General features: G+C 39.5%; 1 protein-coding gene across 1 annotated transcript in view; it reads left to right on the forward strand.

Moving 5' to 3' along the window:
- The window catches only part of LOC148360827 (myosin-9-like), a 32,543-nt gene that overhangs the window by 12,682 nt on the left and 1,230 nt on the right, over nucleotides 1–18,631 (forward strand). The window contains exons 12-41 of the mRNA XM_088341737.1: nucleotides 2,020–2,115; nucleotides 2,192–2,268; nucleotides 2,346–2,540; nucleotides 3,941–4,114; nucleotides 5,473–5,646; nucleotides 5,714–5,828; nucleotides 5,917–6,107; nucleotides 6,409–6,530; nucleotides 6,594–6,663; nucleotides 6,740–6,900; nucleotides 6,973–7,081; nucleotides 7,163–7,294; nucleotides 7,762–7,968; nucleotides 8,044–8,181; nucleotides 8,276–8,399; nucleotides 9,633–9,804; nucleotides 9,880–10,092; nucleotides 10,797–10,941; nucleotides 11,013–11,219; nucleotides 11,292–11,396; nucleotides 11,719–11,871; nucleotides 11,953–12,201; nucleotides 13,269–13,481; nucleotides 13,547–13,759; nucleotides 13,825–13,986; nucleotides 14,051–14,179; nucleotides 14,259–14,347; nucleotides 16,373–16,496; nucleotides 16,574–16,782; nucleotides 16,860–16,968. Coding sequence (XP_088197863.1) covers nucleotides 2,020–2,115; nucleotides 2,192–2,268; nucleotides 2,346–2,540; nucleotides 3,941–4,114; nucleotides 5,473–5,646; nucleotides 5,714–5,828; nucleotides 5,917–6,107; nucleotides 6,409–6,530; nucleotides 6,594–6,663; nucleotides 6,740–6,900; nucleotides 6,973–7,081; nucleotides 7,163–7,294; nucleotides 7,762–7,968; nucleotides 8,044–8,181; nucleotides 8,276–8,399; nucleotides 9,633–9,804; nucleotides 9,880–10,092; nucleotides 10,797–10,941; nucleotides 11,013–11,219; nucleotides 11,292–11,396; nucleotides 11,719–11,871; nucleotides 11,953–12,201; nucleotides 13,269–13,481; nucleotides 13,547–13,759; nucleotides 13,825–13,986; nucleotides 14,051–14,179; nucleotides 14,259–14,347; nucleotides 16,373–16,496; nucleotides 16,574–16,782; nucleotides 16,860–16,968 — 4,577 coding nt within the window. The remainder of the gene's footprint in view (nucleotides 1–2,019; nucleotides 2,116–2,191; nucleotides 2,269–2,345; nucleotides 2,541–3,940; nucleotides 4,115–5,472; nucleotides 5,647–5,713; nucleotides 5,829–5,916; nucleotides 6,108–6,408; nucleotides 6,531–6,593; nucleotides 6,664–6,739; nucleotides 6,901–6,972; nucleotides 7,082–7,162; nucleotides 7,295–7,761; nucleotides 7,969–8,043; nucleotides 8,182–8,275; nucleotides 8,400–9,632; nucleotides 9,805–9,879; nucleotides 10,093–10,796; nucleotides 10,942–11,012; nucleotides 11,220–11,291; nucleotides 11,397–11,718; nucleotides 11,872–11,952; nucleotides 12,202–13,268; nucleotides 13,482–13,546; nucleotides 13,760–13,824; nucleotides 13,987–14,050; nucleotides 14,180–14,258; nucleotides 14,348–16,372; nucleotides 16,497–16,573; nucleotides 16,783–16,859; nucleotides 16,969–18,631) is intronic.

Here is an 18,631-nt window from a genome sequence, read left to right on the forward strand (position 1 = left end):
TTATTTGTATAGCCCTAAATCACGAAGAGTCTCAAAGGGCTTCACAGATTATTACACTATATTACACAGACTATTTTTCAGCCCACGAGAAGAGTAGGTTACAAGAGTAGGTACACAATGGATGTGTACATGTGGATTTCAACCACCCCCAAATCCACTTCCCCAAGATGTTAGTTCAGGTAATATTTGTGGTATCACAATATTAAAATTGCCTCTATGTATTATCATTTAAATATAATAAAAGCAGCGCATCCCTTCGAAAGGTGGTTAAATCCAGCACCCTCTTCTGGTTAGTTCTTAATTGAATTCAATTTAGTGTTAGACTCTTTGGCCACAGTAGTGGGTCAGTCTACCATAAATCTTATCAATTTAAAATAACCTCTCTAGCTCCAGCTAAACTCTATTGTATGACATCAAATGAACAAGCCTATATGTCAATATATATTCATTTTTTTAACGATACAATTGTTTCTACTGAGTTGTCAGGTTATATATTTAGTTGTTTTTTTTAGAACAACAACCTACCACCAATATTTTGATTCAACACGTTTGAGGTCATGTTGCGATACATATTTGTCCATTTTACATATCTGTGATTTTGATAGATAATACTTATACCCAATGCCGGAGTGACTTTCAATGTGGAGTTTGGACTGGCTGGATGAGAGAAATAATATGATGTATCTATCACTTGTCACTATCTAACCTTACTCTTGCATTTATTCTCTAGTGAAGTCTAGATAAAAAAAAGAAGCAACTATAATAAAGGAAAAAAAAAGGACGTAAAATTCTAGAGATCAATAAAAAGTATACATACAGTACAAGGAAAATTAGAAAAATGAAGGAAAGTGGGGGAAAAAATAAAAGGGATAAATGCTAGAAAAAGAAAAAAAAATAGGAAGAAGAAAAAGCAGGTCCTCCCACAATATAACCTCACAGATGCCGACCTTGTCGTTGGGCTGGTATATAGGTTTCTCAAGAGCCTTTCCTGTACTCTGGTGGCATGTGAGCAGAGCTTCTCTGCTTTAAAATGTGTCAAAACTAGGCTAAGAAGCTCACTGTTTTAGAATGTTTGAAGGCCTTAATGCTGATGTACACTGAAAAGGAAATTCGCATGTCTACAGACAATAGCATTGTCATCAACAAAATTGCATCGACCACTGCTTTGCTTAGGAGAATTTGGATGTTATATGTAGCCTACTTAAAATGTGTGCAGTGAAGCTTTTTAAGGGTTCGATAAGAGTGTAGTGTAAAGCCTAACATTTTGATGGGAAGGCGAATGCCATTTTGATTTTTAAATCACTGATACTGTACATAGATAAATCTGTTTTCATCTATATCAGAATCTTTAGATCATTTTCATTTGAATTAAAATAGTAGTGTTAACTTATGAACTTGAAATTTTTCCCAATAAAAACGACTCAAAAGAGCTCGCTGCCGTTCAAATTCAACCTCCAAAGCTAAGTAAGGCCGGGTTTGGGTATAAAACTCTCGGTCTGAAAAAAGGCCCAATCGGCCCTGCTTATACCAGAAGTGTCCAATGAAATGGCTACATGCCAATGACCTGACTGATTGAATGTTTAAAATGATGTGTATTTCGTGTAGTGGACCTTCTGAAGCTAACAAATCTATTCCTATTTGATCAGATAAAGCAATATTTTCTCAAGCTTCTGTAACTAATCTTGAATCTTCAACAAAAACGAGACAAATGTCCTTGATTTAAAAATCCCTATCACAAAAATATAAAAAGAAGCCAGTATTATTCAGGCACCATCTGTATCCTATATTTTGGCAACAGTGAAAAATAGCACCTACTGTGTCTATCATTCAGTAAAATATGATGACATAAAGTGCAAGAATTGATGTATGGTGAAAACAAATACACAATTCCTGGTGTATGAAACAATGATGAATCAAGATCATCTCGGGGGCCGGATGTGGCCCATTGGCCTGGACTTTGACTCATACTACTCTACACTAGAAAAGCTAAACATTGTAAACCTTTCTTATTCTCATCAGGCCTGTTGAAAGTGGTTTCCGCTGTACTGCAGTTGGGGAATATGACTTTCAAGAAAGAGCGCCACTCTGACCAGGCATCCATGCCGGATGACACCGGTACACTGCAGAAAATCAAACTCTTGCTTACTCCCCAATGTAAATGATTCACATTCTGGTTTTGTTGACCCCATAGCTGCACAGAAAGTATCTCACCTGCTGGGCATCAACGTAACAGATTTTACTCGAGCCATCTTGTCGCCACGTATTAAGGTTGCCAATCTTACACGCAGATCCCTGTTTATGAATATGCAAACATGCATGTCGATTTAAATGTCCGATTTCTGTAGGTGGGCCGCGACTATGTGCAAAAGGCTCAGACTCAGGAGCAGGCTGAATTTGCCGTCGAAGCCTTAGCCAAAGCGTCATATGAAAGGATGTTCCGCTGGTTGGTCATGAGGATCAACAAAGCTCTGGACAAAACCAAGAGGCAAGGAGCCTCCTTCATTGGTATCCTGGACATTGCTGGCTTTGAGATCTTTGAGGTGAGGTGCCTCCTTGCTTTTGATAAGTGTTGTCTTAAATGAACCGAGATGCTCATTGTTGTATGCACTTCTTTTCTTCATAATTCACATTTTTTCAACAGTATTCCATACAAAAAACTCATTTCAACCCTCTAAAAAACAGGCAAAAGATCGGTACACTTCACGAGGAGTGTGGATTTGTGCACTAAGAGGTGTTACAGATTGTGGTTGGGATAAAAAGTTCCCAAAGTTGTCCCATCGCTCATTAGTCCCAGCAATTTTTTGAAACTGCGTCCATCATTAGGTTTTTCCAAATATTTATGGCTGGTCTATACAGGAGTTCCCAGTGTCTCAAAATGATCGAACCGCAGGTCATGAGTCCAGTCTTTAGTAGTCAATGAAGATGAGTCCCAAGTGGGGCATTACTGTTCTGTCTCCAAGAAGACAGTCTTAGTGTTGTTAGGAAGGTACATTTAAACCATTTTCTCATGTCAAGTCATGTTTATTTGTATAGCTCTTAATCACAAAGAGTCTTAAAGAGCTGCACAGACCACAGATTATTGCAAACCAGACTATTATGACACCATCCCCTGATCTAAAACCTACACGAGGGCAAATAATACACAGATATTGTCAACATAAAATATAGGTTATTCATATGCTATAGAATAGTAGTGTATTTTAGGTTAGATCTGAGGTTGCAGACCGAATCTCAGGGGGAAGAGCATTCCACAGCCCCAGGGCCCTAATGGAGAACGTTCTCGAACCTGCGGATCTCTTCTTGGCTCTTGGGATCACTAGTAGACCAGCGTTTTCAGAGCGAAACCTCCGGACCGGAACATGAGTGGGAAATTAAATCTGAAAGATATAAGGGAGCAGGTCCTTGCATGATTTTGTATACTACCTACAGAACCTTAAAATCACATCATATGCTAACAGGGAGCCAATGCAGGTAAACTAAAATCGGGGTAATGTGATCAAACTTTCTTGGCTTGGTTAAAAGCCTCGCTGCAGCATTTTGTACCAGCTGAAGGCTCTTGATTTTGGACTTCGGGAGACCGGTGTGTAGTGCATTACAGTAATCGAGACGGGAGGTAACAAACGGATGAATTATACTCTTCGCATCCGAATGAGACAGCATAGGGCAAATTTGAGCAGTGTTGCAAGAATGAAAAAAAAGATATTCTAGTAATATTCTTAACGTGTGTCTGAAAGGACAGAACGGGGTCAAATACGACACCTACATTTTTGACTAAGTCACTCAGGTCGAGATTACATTTGTCAATGTTCAGAACAGTTTTTGAGAACAAGTCACGGCATTTAGATGGACCAATAACTAACATTTTGGTCTTTTCAGAGTTAAGGCTCAAGAAGTTGAGTGACATCCATCTCATCTTATATGCACTTTGTCTCCCTCGCAGCTGAACTCTTTTGAGCAACTTTGCATCAACTACACCAACGAGAAGCTGCAGCAACTTTTCAACCACACCATGTTCGTCCTGGAGCAGGAAGAGTACCAGAGGGAAGGTATCGACTGGAGCTTCATCGACTTTGGCCTGGATCTTCAGCCCTGCATAGACCTCATTGAAAAACATGTACGTGAGCCGTTGCCTGCTTGTCGGCTGTCAGGCTGTATTGACAACATACTGACGAGTGACTTATTGCCCTTCAGGCACTCGCAAGTCTCTCATTTGTGTAGCTTTCATTTTTCACATACCCCAATGCTGTTACTTGAAGAATGTAATCTACACGTTAGTTTTAAGTTCATTTATACCGTGTTTTTAAATGAATGTGCAGGGGCACACTAGTGTGCCATGACAGATTGTCTTGTGTGGTGTGGGTGAATGCACAGTTTTATCTGCCATTGTTGAGTATTTTTTTTCTTCAAGTGATCAGCTCAGTAATGACCTTCATCCATATCAGTGGGCTGCAGAATATTGTTTTTTTTTCCTTTCGTAAACTACTTACTTGCTCTTGATTTAGTAGAAGGAAACATATTCATTAATATTATTTTGTTTTTAAGCTGTTTTGCAATGCAAAAAAAAACAATTTTGCTGATTTTTATTTTATTAAGAAAAAAAAGTTTTAGAATGAAGTAAATATTTTTTGTTCAACTGACGGATAATTTTGCTCATTTTAAGGTAACAGTGTAACAGATTAAAACTATAGTAAAAACATGAATAACTTCTATTAATTTCTGAGCTCCAATGTCCACTGTAAAAATAACAATACATTAAATAACATAGATTTTGCAAATAATTTTTGCTGATTATTTTTTTTTAATTAAAAAAGAAAAAGTTGCAACATAGTAAAGAAAAAATGTAAAAAAGATCAAACTGTATTAGCTCCTTACCAACAGTGACCATATATGATTAAACCTAATACTGCCAATTTAGGCAATACTTTCTACATTAAAAACAAAATATGAAACGAACTGCTAATTAACTTTAACATATTTTAATATTTCCAACAGACTGTGTGCCTCGAGATTTTTTTCATGAAAAAAGTGCCTTGACTCAAAGGTTGAAAAAAGTGAATTATTGGAATGTACTAGTTTTTTTATTATCTTTGAGTCGGCTCCTTGCAGACAAGTTAAGTTGTTTGTGTTATCTGTCATGGCACTTTGACAAATACATTACAGGAACTATTTTAAGGTAGAAGTTTTTCTTGTTTTTTGACTAATGTTTCAAACTTCATATGGAGCTCCAGCATCTTCCTGTTTAGTAGCACTATTCTACAAAGCTTAGACCGTGGGTCACCAAGAAGCTACTCTGGAACTGTTGCTCCCAGGCGATTTTTCAGAAATGTTTGATAATGGAAACAATATTTTCTGTTGGAGTACAAACATGACACAAAGAAACGTTTTCCAATGAATATAGACATATACAGTATTCATATTTAGTATGTGTTGCATTCCTTGTAAGCTTTATATGATTCTTTTCATTTTTTGCAGTCTGGACCTCCTGGCATTTTATCCTTGCTGGATGAAGAGTGCTGGTTCCCCAAAGCCACAGACAAAAGCTTTGTGGAGAAGGTGGTTCAAGAGCAGGGAACACACCCCAAGTTCCAGAAACCCAAAAAACTCAAGGATGATGTAGACTTCTGTATTATTCACTATGCTGGAAAGGTAACCGATCCGTCTGTGGATGCAGTAAACACTATTGTGTTTGATGTAACATATTTCTTTGTCACAGGTGGACTACAAAGCAGATGCATGGCTGATGAAAAACATGGATCCTTTGAATGAATGTGTGGCTACATTGCTGAACCAATCCACTGACAAATTTACGGGTGACCTTTGGAGAGATGGTGAGCGGAACTAGCAGAAAAACAACTTCTGCGACTTTATCCATCAAAAGTATTGCACAATATCAATAAGTCATTTGTTTTCTTGCAGTTGATCGTATTGTGGGCCTGGATAAAGTGGCAGGAATGTCAGACTCTGCGTATGGGGCTTTTAAGAGCCGCAAGGGAATGTTCCGCACAGTGGGTCAACTCTACAAGGAGCAACTGGGGAACCTGATGGCTACACTCAGAAACACCAACCCCAACTTTGTCCGCTGCATTATCCCCAATCATGAGAAAAAGGTGGAGTTTTTTTAACTTTACTCATATTTTGTACTAAACAAATCTGCATGACCTAGATTTTCCCAATATGCAAAGAAATCAGATGATATTGGTGGTGATCATAGACGAGACAAAAATTCTTTTTTTTTTCATTTGATGCTTTGCAAAACATGCAATTATTTGAAATTTGGAAATCATTTAACCAGGATGTGGATGTATTTGTTTATTATTCAATATATATAGCTTTTTTTATCATTACAAATAAATTAATTAAATGTAAATATTTCTGATTTCAATGAATGAATGAAATTATCCTTTCTAGGCCGGTAAACTGGAACCTCACCTGGTTCTGGATCAATTGAGGTGCAACGGTGTACTAGAGGGGATCCGTATCTGCAGACAGGGCTTTCCCAACCGCATTGTCTTCCAGGAGTTTAGACAGAGGTACAGCAGGCATGCTCATACATTTGTGTCAACCACGTAACTCCCTTTGAATCGTGTTCTCAGATATGAAATCCTCACTCCAAATGCTATCCCCAAGGGCTTTATGGATGGTAAACAAGCCTGTGTGCTCATGGTATGGAGCTCAAATCAGTTAAGAAATAAAAATTAGTGATTTAACACAATCTCTGTAAACATTCCTCCATTTTCAGATCAAAGCGCTGGAGTTGGACCCCAACCTGTACCGCATTGGTCAAAGCAAAGTTTTCTTTAGAGCCGGTGTACTCGCTCACCTGGAAGAGGAGAGGGATATGAAAATCACTGACGTCATCATCAGTTTTCAGGCCTGGTGCAGAGGATATGTGGCACGCAAGTAAGGAATTCGTAAGCATTATAACATAAACCATTCAATTACAAAATCGTCATTTTCAAATGTTATTTATAGAGCCTTTGCTAAGAGACAACAGCAGCTGACGGCTATGAAAGTCATCCAGAGGAACCTTGCTGCTTACCTAAAACTCAGGAACTGGCATTGGTGGAGACTTTTTACCAAAGTATGATAATATGGGCACCTTACATTTAGCCGCATTGCAAGCATAAATGCTTTTATTTTTTATTTTTTTATCCTTGTGAAGGTGAAGCCACTGCTTCAAGTGACCCGACAGGAGGAGGAGATGGTGGCCAAAGAGGAGGAGCTGCAGAGAGTCAAAGAAAGGCAGCTCCAGGCTCAGGAGCAGCTGCAACAATTCGAGACCAAGCAACAGCAGGTACGAATGTCACTTATGGAATAAAAGCAACAAAATATTAGACATTGAATGATGTATTCAAACTGGGGCACTGGAACTGTGACATTACATTTAGAAAGAGCTATTTATAGTCTAACCAAATTTTCAGATCAAGTGCGAGTTACGCAGTGTAATGCTTAGGTGACAAATCTGTTAACATTTCTACTAGAGCAGCAAGCAATATTATTTACATGGCTACCATTGGCTTTTAGCTGAAGCTAAGAAAATAACAGGATATCTCAATGCAAACCAAGTTACATATTTACTTTTTCCATACTTTGCTTAAACTATTCCCGTTCCTTCAAAAATATTTTGTTATAGATGTTATATTTTACTTCTTGTTTTTTGTTGATGTTGTATTCTGTACAGCCCTTTGAGACTTTTTGTGACAAAGGGCTTTACAAATAAATTTGACTTGACCATTCTTTTTTTTTTTTTTCTCCTACCAGTTGAATGCAGAGAAGCTGGCTCTCCAGGAGCAACTCCAGGCCGAAACAGAGCTGTGCGCGGAGTCCGAGGAAATGCGAGCCCGGCTGGCCAACAAAAAGCAAGAGCTGGAGGAAATCCTTCACGATCTGGAGGCTCGCCTGGAAGAGGAGGAGGACCGTGTGGGACAGTTGGACAATGAGAGAAAGAACCTGCGGCAGAACATTAACGTCAGTCAAGAACCTGGCGTACATGCAAAGTAAGAGTAAGATGCCATTTATAGTTTTTTTGTGTGTGTGTTGTAGGAGCTACAGCAGCAGCTTGATCAAGAAGAAGCCGCCAGGCAGAAGCTGCAGATGGAGAAGGTCACCACAGATGCCAAAATGAAAAAAATTGAGGAGGACTTGATGATGCTGGATGATCAGAATAACAAGCTCAATAAGGTCATAAGCACTATGCATTATAATTCTGTCCACTAAGCACGTTTGGCATTTCTCATATATCAATACTATTTTATTTTATTTTTTTTAACCTCAGGAGAAGAAACTTCTGGAGGAGAGAATCTCTGAGATCACAACCAACTTGACAGAGGAGGAGGAGAAGTCTAAAAGCTTGCAAAAACTCAAAAATAAACACGAAGCCATGATCACAGATTTGGAAGGCAAGCATTTTTTAAGGTCTAAATTAGAATATAATGCTTTATAAAGCAGTGTCACACTACAAAGTTTGGAAAGATGTAGTAAAATAATCATCCAAGTAAAATTCTTTGTCCACTTGTAGAATTTTTAAAAAATTTAAAATATAGCATAAGTTGTTTTCTGAATGTCGAAGTGTCCTTGGGCAAGACAATGAATCCCTAATGCCACCAATAAGCAGGTAGGCGCCTTGCATGGCTGACTCCCTATTGGTGTGTGTGTGTGAATGGGTAAGTGTGAAGCAAATTGTAAAGCGCTTTGGGAGGTCTTCATTGACTTGAAAAGCACTATATAAATGCAGACCATTTACCATTTCAGAATATAGTAAACTTAAAACTCTTAACACGAGTTCCATATGCTAATTGAAAAACTATTTTCAGTGCATTTTTTTCCTTCCCTCTAGCAATGGTGGTTTTGAACATCTTTTACCGTGTATTATGGGTTTTTTTTTTCTTTATTATTTTTGGCGGGTATTATTTTTGGGCAAAACCTAAAGGGTGAGTGCGTCATTTCAGGTGTTCCTAATGCCCCCGATAAGCAGGTAGTTGTCTCGCATGGTTGACGCCGCTATCGGCATGTGAGTGTGTGTGAAGCACATTGTAAAGGGCTTTGGGGGGTCTTCATTGACTTGAAAAGTGCCAGATCATTTACATTTTTTCATGTGTATTTTTTTTTTTTAATTAAATATTTTTAACATACAGTAAGTATGTATTAATGATTCCAAACTTATTTTAAAGAGCCTTTATGCTTTATTTTAAATTCGTTCATTCATCCATTCAATCATTATATTCATCTGACTTTCTCAAAGGTGATTAGGGTGGAAAACATTAGGTAGGAGGAATGGAGGTGAGGGAGTGCCGGAGAGTAACGTCCTGCTCGTCCGTGCGGGTTTTTTTTTTTCTCTCCATTTGTTAGTGTAGTATGGAAATGATGAAAGTAAGAGGAGGCCTGCTTCAAGTAGAGTCTAAACCCTACCCCAAAACTCAATAAAGATGAAAAAATTATTAAGCTGCATTGAGGACACCAGCCAGGAGATTGTGGCAGCGAGTAATTTTCTACAGTTCCTTTCAAAAATAAGCATTCGGGGGCAGAGCAATATGTTTGGTTGTGTCAATGGCAGATATTTTTGTCATTATTGTCATGCAGAAATTATACTTTACAAGTGCAATTTCAAAGCTCATGTCTGTCCTCACTCACAGAGCGTCTCAGAAAAGAGGAGAAATTTCGCCAGGAGCTGGAGAAAAACCGTCGCAAACTCGAGGGTGACTCTACAGACCTCCATGACCAGATTGCTGAACTTCAGGCCCGCATTGCCGAACTAGAAGCTCAACTCGCCAAAAAAGAGGAGGAGCTGCTGGCCGCACTGGCAAAGTCCGTCTCTTTCGCTCGCTTCATTTTTAGTTTGCCCCCCCCCCCCCCCCCATGCTCACCTTCTATTCACCACAGGATTGAGGAGGAGGCCGCGGCAAAGAACACAGCCCAGAAGAAGATCCGCGAGCTGGAAGCTCAGATCTCGGAGTTGCAAGAAGATCTGGAGCTGGAGAGACAAGGGCGTAATAAAGCTGAAAGGCAGCGCAGGGATTTGGGAGAGGAACTGGAAGCTCTGAAGACTGAATTGGAGGACACTTTGGACTCCACTGCTGCACAACAGGAGCTGAGGTATTGAATTGTCTTTGGTGTCAATGATTACAATGTAGTGAATGTTGTTTGCAACGAGATCAGAACCTGCAATCCAGGATAAACGCATGATAAAGACTTCAAAGAAGAAGAAAAAACAAGTGCTTAGGGACTGGCTTAAATTGTAATGCTGCAATAAAAACACACCACTTATTGTAAAACTTCGTCCTATACATTTCGGCACTTAACTGTGTGGTCTGAGATGAAAAGTATATGATCTCTATTAGGGAATATTTTTACTGTATTTTCCAGATCATAAGGCACACCCTTAAAATATTTCTTTGAGACATTTTGTCATACATAAGGTGCTTGAAATAAACTATTGATGTGAGGTTAGAATTGCGTTAAAAAGATAACACGATAGACAATAAAATATTTCATTGAACATAAATATTAGGAAATCTAGTTTCACAACTAAACAACTTTAAAAAATGTTATTTCATGTAGAAGCATCTCATTGTAATTATGCTTCTGCGATTTAATTTACCATATTTCCAATCCGTAAGGTGCACCGGCTTATAAAGTGCACTTTCAATTTTCTGTCAAACCTGAATTAATAAACGCTTTTTAGGGTATGGGTTTGCTTATATCTGTAACCCACCAATACAAAAGACAATTCCATATGTCCTCTAAATGCATTAAATTAACATTAAAGCTATTTTCATGATTGTTGTTCATCCCTCAAGATCCAAACGTGAGACTGAGGTTGCCCAGCTTAGGAAGACCCTGGAGGATGAGGCCAAGGCTCATGAGCAGCTAATGGCAGATATGAGACAGAAACACAACCAAGCCTTTGACGAGCTTAATGAGCAGTTGGAGCAGGCCAAACGGGTAACCAGCGTAACCTTCTCTTGCTTGGCAGCAAGCGGAAAATACACTAAACTCTTGCCTTGTGCATGCAGAACAAAATGTCCGTGGAGAAATCAAAGCAGGCCCTAGAGAGTGAATGGAACGAAGTACAGATCGAGCTCAAGACCCTGACCCAAGGCAAATCAGATTCTGAACACCGACGCAAGCAGGCAGAATCTCAGGTTCAGGAGCTCCAGATCAAATTTGGAGAAAGTGAACGGCAGAGACAGGAGATGGCGGACAAGATGGCCAAAATGCAGGTGGGGACATGAAGTAAGAGACAGAAAAATTTCCTCAACTTTATCACATGTTGACACGTTCCATGTGTTCAGTCTGAACTGGACAACGTCAACAGCCTTCTGACGGAAGCTGATGGCAAAAACATCAAACTCAGCAAAGACCTTTCTTCAGTGGAGTCCCAACTACAGGATGCACAGGTACTGACTCAAAAGTAAAAGGGAGAGTAAACAAAGCAATGATAAAGCAATGATGTCATGTCATTACTTCAAAGTGCTTACTATGAGTCAGAATGCTTTGTCCCACCTCTGTCCTCACCCACATACTGTAATCTGGGTTCAGATCTAAAATGTCAGCTTCAAATGTTAACATATTAGTGAACAGATGCTTAGACAAACGCGGTAACATTAATGTTTACATGGTAATTTTGTATGTACTACCAGAGGTTTATGAAAAACCTAGTTTAACTATTGAAAACCTTTTGAAAATGTTTTCTGCTGTGGTTTTAATTTTAATTTGCAGGAACTGCTCCAAGAGGAGACTCGCCAGAAGCTGAACCTTTCCACTCGCTTACGACAGCAAGAGGACGAGCAGAACAACCTGCGTGAGATACTGGATGAAGAGGAGGAGGGCAAAAGGAACGTGGAGAAGCAAGTCTCCTCGCTTCAGTCCCAGGTTTGTCAAACAGACCTTTTCGCCTTCTGCTGCCTCACCCTGCACCCAAGAATTAATTTTGACCTTTGTGCCCCCCCTCAGCTGGCAGACATGAAAAAGAAGTTGGAGCAGGAAACTGCCAACCTGGAGAGCACGGAGGAAGCCCGCAGGCGCCTCCACCGTGACACTGACATGTTGCAGCAACAGTTGGAAGAAAAGACAGCCGCCTACGACAAATTGGAGAAGACCAAAACGCGTTTGCAGCGGGAGCTGGATGACCTCATGGTTGACCAGGACAATCTGAGGCAGGTGGTCTCCAATCTGGACCGGAAACAGAAGAAGTTTGACCAGGTACAACCAACCTTCCGATTGAACTTTGACGGGCCTATTTTGCAAAAAAAAATGTTTTATGTTGTTGCTTCAAAAATGGCAAGTACAGTGGCCCCTCTAGATATGAAATTAGTTTCGAATGACTTTTCCCCATAAGAAATAATTGAAAACCAATGAATTTGTTTGCGGCCCTCCAAAATCATCCAATTTGACTCTTAAAAATGCATTCAAATAGTTATCGAACATAATAATAAAGTAATAAGATATTAACAAAAGAGAATGTGAGTTTATTTTGAGCATACTATGGAAGAAGTTGGTGGTTTTTAACAATGGTATGAGTGGTGAGGGAACACAAGAGAATGTTGATGGGCAAAAGTAAAAAACACACACAACACAAGAAGGCAGAATCAGGCCTGTATGGCAGGAAATGCATGTGCTAACTGGGACGAGCTGATGCTGTCAGTGAGCGATCTCAGCCCTCAAGTACCAGCATCTGGACATTAGATTCGCAGAAGTTGCATTCTTTGTCATTTAAGATTTTTGCTTGAAAGACATCTCGAATTTTTAATACCGTACCACAGCGCCGTGCGCCCCTGGTAGGTCGCCTCGGCTGGGGCCTAGCATCTGCTCTCGATCTGGATCGGACCAGAGGAATCGGACTAATCAAAACAAAGCACTGATGCGCTGTCCTCTGATCTTCAAAGTGAAGAAACTCGATAAAGCAAGGGTAAACGGCAAGAGTAACTGAATGTTGGCTAATCAAAATGCAGAGTATACAGTAATGCACAATGCAAATTCATGAAACCGCAATACCACAAGAGATTACTCTAAAGGACAACACCCAGGCTTAATGCGTTTTTGAGCACTCGGCCCTCTAGTAATGGTTTATGGGAGGTCTCGTAACTTGGATTTACACTTGGATGTCGGGAAATATTTTGGCTCGAAAGGCATCTCGTCTCTCAAATTTCTAATACTAGTGTAGCATGTATGTAGGGGAGCCACTGTATTAGGAAAAATATTTCTCCATTGTAACATGGAGTCTGTGTTGTGTCTGGTATGAACAAACACATTACTCACTCACTACTTAGATGCTGGCTGAGGAGAAGACCATCTCAAGTCAGTACGCCGAGGAGCGTGATCGTGCAGAAGCGGATGCCAGAGAAAAGGACACACGGGCGCTGACGCTGGCCCGCGAGCTAGAGACCATGACTGAAATAAAGAACGAGCTGGAGCGGGCCAATAAGCTGCTCAAAGCTGAGATGGATGATTTGGTCTCCTCCAAGGATGACGTGGGCAAGAGCGTAAGCGAATCTCAACTGAAAAACTCGAACTTTTCGGCGCGTTTTATTCCAGCTCTCTTCTGCAGGTTCACGAACTAGAGCGGTCTAAGCGCGCGATGGACCAACAGCTGGAGGAGATGAAGGTCCAACTGGAGGAGCTGGAAGATGAGCTGCAGGCCACTGAGGACGCAAAACTCCGCCTCGAGGTTAACATGCAGGCTATGAAGGCCCAGTTTGAACGGGACCTGCAGGGCAGAGACGAGCAGGGCGAAGAGAGGAGGAAGACGCTCAACAAGCAGGTTAGGAACATCAAAAGAAAATATTCTGATGCAACTAGTTGATTACTCATAATTTTCTCCCATAGGTACACGAGATGGAAATGGAACTGGAGGAAGAACGCAGGCAGCGCTCTCAGGCGCTGTCTGCCAAGAAGAAGCTGGAGCTAGACTTGGGAGAGCTCGAAGCCCAGATTGATGCTGCCAACAAAGGTCGAGATGAGGCCATGAGGCAGTATAAGAAGCTGCAGGTAAAACTGTTTAAAGTGAAAGCCTATTGGGCTTTATTGATTTATGTGCACGGGTGACACACAGGCCCAGATGAAAGAACAAGCCCGAGAGCTGGAGGACTTGCGTATGTCCCGAGATGAAGCAGTCAATGGTGCCAAGGAGACTGAGAGGAAGCTCAAATCTTTGGAAACTGATGCTTTACATTTTCAAGAGGTAGCAAAGTCAAACGTTTTTCCTTCACTCTTTCTACGTTTTTCAGAGCAAATTGAGTCTGGTCTTCTGTTCCTTGCAGGATCTCTCTACGGCTGAGAGACTCAACAGGCAAATACAGGCAGAGAGAGATGATCTACAGGAAGAGATTACCAACGGCAACTCTAAGAAGTATGTCATACGTTTTTATTCTGTGACAAATTTCTCTGAAGATACAATTGAAATTAGGCCAATTTTTTACAGTTAGGAACTGTAGCAGTAAATTGCTGTCAATGACACCTTTCTAATTCTATGGCTAGAAAAAAATGTTTCTTTTTGTGTGTGTGTATCACTTCAATTGGAAAACATGACAATCTCAAATGGAACACTGGATAAGAGCAAAGCACACTGTTACAGAACAGAACCCAATGAAGTATTTTTAAAAAAACGCTACATTTCTCTGGCTATACTTTGGGGTATGTGGAAACGGCAAGAACATTTTTATTCTGGTTGTCTTGTTAGCGGCACAAAAGCTGCAATGGCCTGTCAGGTGCATGTTGGACATAAATTTAGACATATTAATCACTGGAGGAAGACAACCATTCTATGGAAAATATAAGGTTAAAGTGTTTATGCAGATAAAAACCAACAACCTGAAATTTATTATTAATGATTTTATATTATATTTATTATTATATTTTTAATACTTCATCTTAAATTTGATCTAAAATTGTATTGTTTGTTAAAACAACATCCATCATAGCCTGGTCATGGTGGAAGGGGTATAACTTCATAGTTTCTTCATATTTCTCATGCTAAGGTTTTTGAACTTTTCCTTGCCCCTCCTGTTGGTTTTAGATCAGGGGATGGTGAAATAATAGTCTGTAGTCTGCAATGGTCTGTGCAGCCCTTTGAGGCTCCTTGTGATTAGGGGCTATACAAATAAACATGACTTGACTTTTAATCTGACTGTATTTAGCTCTAAGGAGTTTTGCATTCATAGTGGCAAATACTGAAGAAATTTTAAAATCTTGCATAAATTGAATTCAATTTAATTTTGGAAAACTACCAAACAAAGAGGTTGTTTATATTCTTTTACATTTAGCCTGCATGATGTGCTATATTTATTACACAATAAAATATAATAAGCTTCTTTTTTATAGGGACATTGTGTATTTTTTAGTACCTCCTACTGGTGATATAAAAATTTTAATTCGTTAATCGAATCAATATTGTTTTTGTTTTTTTTAACAAAGAACATGAACTGTTATAAAACATGCTTTTTTTGTAATGCTCATAGGTTGAGCAAATGAATTTGCATTTATATTACATTGCATGAGCCTCACATAAAGGGAGCTGACATAACTGGTTGCCATCTTGCGACTACAACACCCAAAAACCTTAAAAAAAAAAGATGGGACAAAGAAATTGATTTTTGTCACAGAGTCTTGCATCCTTGTGCTTGTTGATACTCGTTTTCGGTTGCACAAGACCATACAGCTCGCGAGCCAGGTATGGTTCTTTTTATGAATACGTATGGCTCGGACATAAAAAGAACTAAACATCCAAATTTCTTCTATAGCGTTCCAATTCTGATTAGCTCAGAGCCAAGTGCATAGCCGACATATCGCTCGCCATTTGAGTGGTTCAGTCCAGTATATAAAGGGCACAGTCCCAACTACAGTTTACCGTCAGGGTGTCACACCAACAGACCCTGTTTTGGCTGCACATCACTAATTAATCATTTTTATGGAAGGTCATTAACCAATTACACTACACTAAATTACATTATGCTCGAGACTACCCCGCGCTGCCCCTCCCCTTCGCTTTTCTTTGCTCGCACAGCCTGAGAGTTTTAATCTCTCTGCGCATCTTTGCAGCAAGCAGGGACGTCAAAGCTGCCACAAAGGGCACCCATTTGACAAGAGGCAAAGTCATATGTTAGATAAACCAAAATTTATTATTTTTTTAAGTTCTGGTGAAATAAAATGCGCTTAACCAAAAGATTTTGTATGGGGAGCGGGTTTGGTGAATTTTGTTTTAAAATATATGATATGGCTCTCTCCAAAAAATGTTGTCTAATTATGGTTCCCGACCCCTGCCATACAGCGACATCTAGTAGTCTCATAATACACACTGTCCCTTTTAAAAATCTCATTAAAATTTGACATACAGCTCCTAGAAGGAAACTAAAATTCCGGATTATTGTTGGTTCAGTTCGTTGCTGACAGAAGAGAAGAGGAGGCTTGAGTCTCGCATAGCCCAGTTGGAGGAAGATTTGGAGGAAGAGCTCCTCAACACGGAGATGGTCAATGAGCGTCTAAAGAGAACAACGCTGCAGGTCAAAAACCATTTCATCTTGATAAAGAAAAGGAACACAATAAGATGCGGTGTGACTGGATTGCAATATTTCTCCAGATGGAGCAACTGACGACGGAGCTGAGCGCCGAACACAGCAGCGTCCAGCGTCTGGAGGGTGCTCGTTCTCAGCTGGACCGCCAGAACAAGGAGATGAAGCTGAAGCTGCAGGAGCTCGAGATCACCATCAAGTCAAAGTACAAATCCACAATTGCCTCCCTGGAAGCCAAGAATGCTCAAATGGAGGAGCAGCTCGACATTGAGTCCAAGTCAGTCATTGCTTTTAGGGCGCTAAATAAACCTGTTATTGGTGTCCTCAATTCACTTCCCCCCTTGTGAAACGTAGGGAGCGTCAACAAGCATCCCGACTGGTCAGGAGGACTGAGAAGAAGCTGAAGGAGATCATGTTGCAGGTTGATGATGAGCGGCGTATGGCCGAACAATACAAGGACCAAGTAAGCTGCTTACATTTATTTACTTGCCACCAGATAGAACTGTTGTGTCCTTGTAATGTTTCTCGTTGTAAAGTATTTTTATTTTTTTGAGGACTTGATGAAGATAAAACAATGAATATTACTCCATTTTTTTCCTTCTGTTTTCTATAAAGAATGCCTAAATCTGTTTGACCTTTTTTTTTCTTCTTAAACTGGCCTTAAACGTTAACGAATAAATTTGACTTCACTTTCATGTTTTCTTCATTTTCCTCATGTAGAGGTTTTTGAGTTTTTCCTTGCCCATATGTAGGTTTTAGATCAGGGGATGGTGTCATAATAGTCTGTGGTTTGCAATAATCTGTGGTCTGTGCAGCCCTTTGAGACTTTGTGATTAAGGACTATACAAATAAACATGACTTCACTTTACTTGGCATTTTTATTAGTCAGTCACGGCTTTGGGAAGTAACAGGTTACATGTAACGGAGTTAAGTAATCAGGATACAAAATAAATGTAATTCCGTTAGTTACAGAAAAAAAAGACGTCATCAAATTACATGTATGTTTCTGTAAGAATAAGGATTACTTGGCAGGATTTCAATTGTCTTTAATGGTATTATGTTGCACACTTAAGGATAGGGTAAGTTCTTGAGCCTGAACCCGGAACTCGTTCGCCATTTCTTTCCGCGCAGTAGTAAGTACCGCTATTTTGGCGGTCTGCAGCCAAAGTACGCACCACTTTTGACCGTCAGTAACAGTAACGGTGGGAAAAGGAATTAAAAAAATAAAAGTTATCAAATGACCCTGTTACTAACGTAGCGGCGTTATTCCCAACGCTGCTTATCTGCCATGTGAAAGAGAACGTTTTATATTTGCTACTTTTCGGTAAAATGTGATTACTACCCAATCTTTATCTTTTTTTCAAAGTTACATTGTTCATGTATCTTAAACAAAATGCATCCAAATTACTCCACTACCAAATATTCTAATAAAAGATGAAATAAAATACAAGTTACATTCCTTTTACATTATAATCATTGGATTGCATTACTGATTACATTTTTCAACAGGTAATTAGTAACTGGATCCGATTACACTTTTAAAGAAACCCTCCGTAACATCTCCGAAAATGTTACCCCTTCAACTTTCTTAAGTGTCCCACGGCTAGATCTTTGGAGTATTTACATATGACAAACCACCTCATGAATAAACCTATTTACATCAGCTCCTTGAACCAGGCAAAGGGGAGATAAATATAGAAAATAATAATTGTGTTTCATAGAACAAAATTATTCTGAAATCTGCCTTTCAAACAAATTAACTTTGGTAACCATTTATGAATGAACATACGTAGGAGCATTTCAACGTAATTATGGATTTCAGATTTTATTCACTGAACTTCCGGTCTATTAAGTGCACCGGATTATAATGCGGACTTTAGAATTTCTGGTAATTCTAAGTTTCATTTGTGTAAATTTATAGTCCAGAAATTATGGTGATTTGTGGAATTATCTTCTGTATCAGAAAATGTTGCCGTTTTATATTATTAACTGGAAAAATGGATTGAAATGAATAAAATCCCAGACCATTACCCCCAGATAAAAAGCAAAATTGTTTGGCTGATTTTAACTGATGAAAGATTTTTGTGTATTCTGTCGACTGCTGAAAAAAATGCTTGAATGGCCTT

This window comes from Urocampus carinirostris, chromosome 8 (genome assembly GCF_059441175.1).
Source record: "Urocampus carinirostris isolate Australia breed hairy pipefish chromosome 8, RoL_Ucar_1.0, whole genome shotgun sequence".
Classification (NCBI taxonomy): domain Eukaryota; kingdom Metazoa; phylum Chordata; class Actinopteri; order Syngnathiformes; family Syngnathidae; genus Urocampus; species Urocampus carinirostris.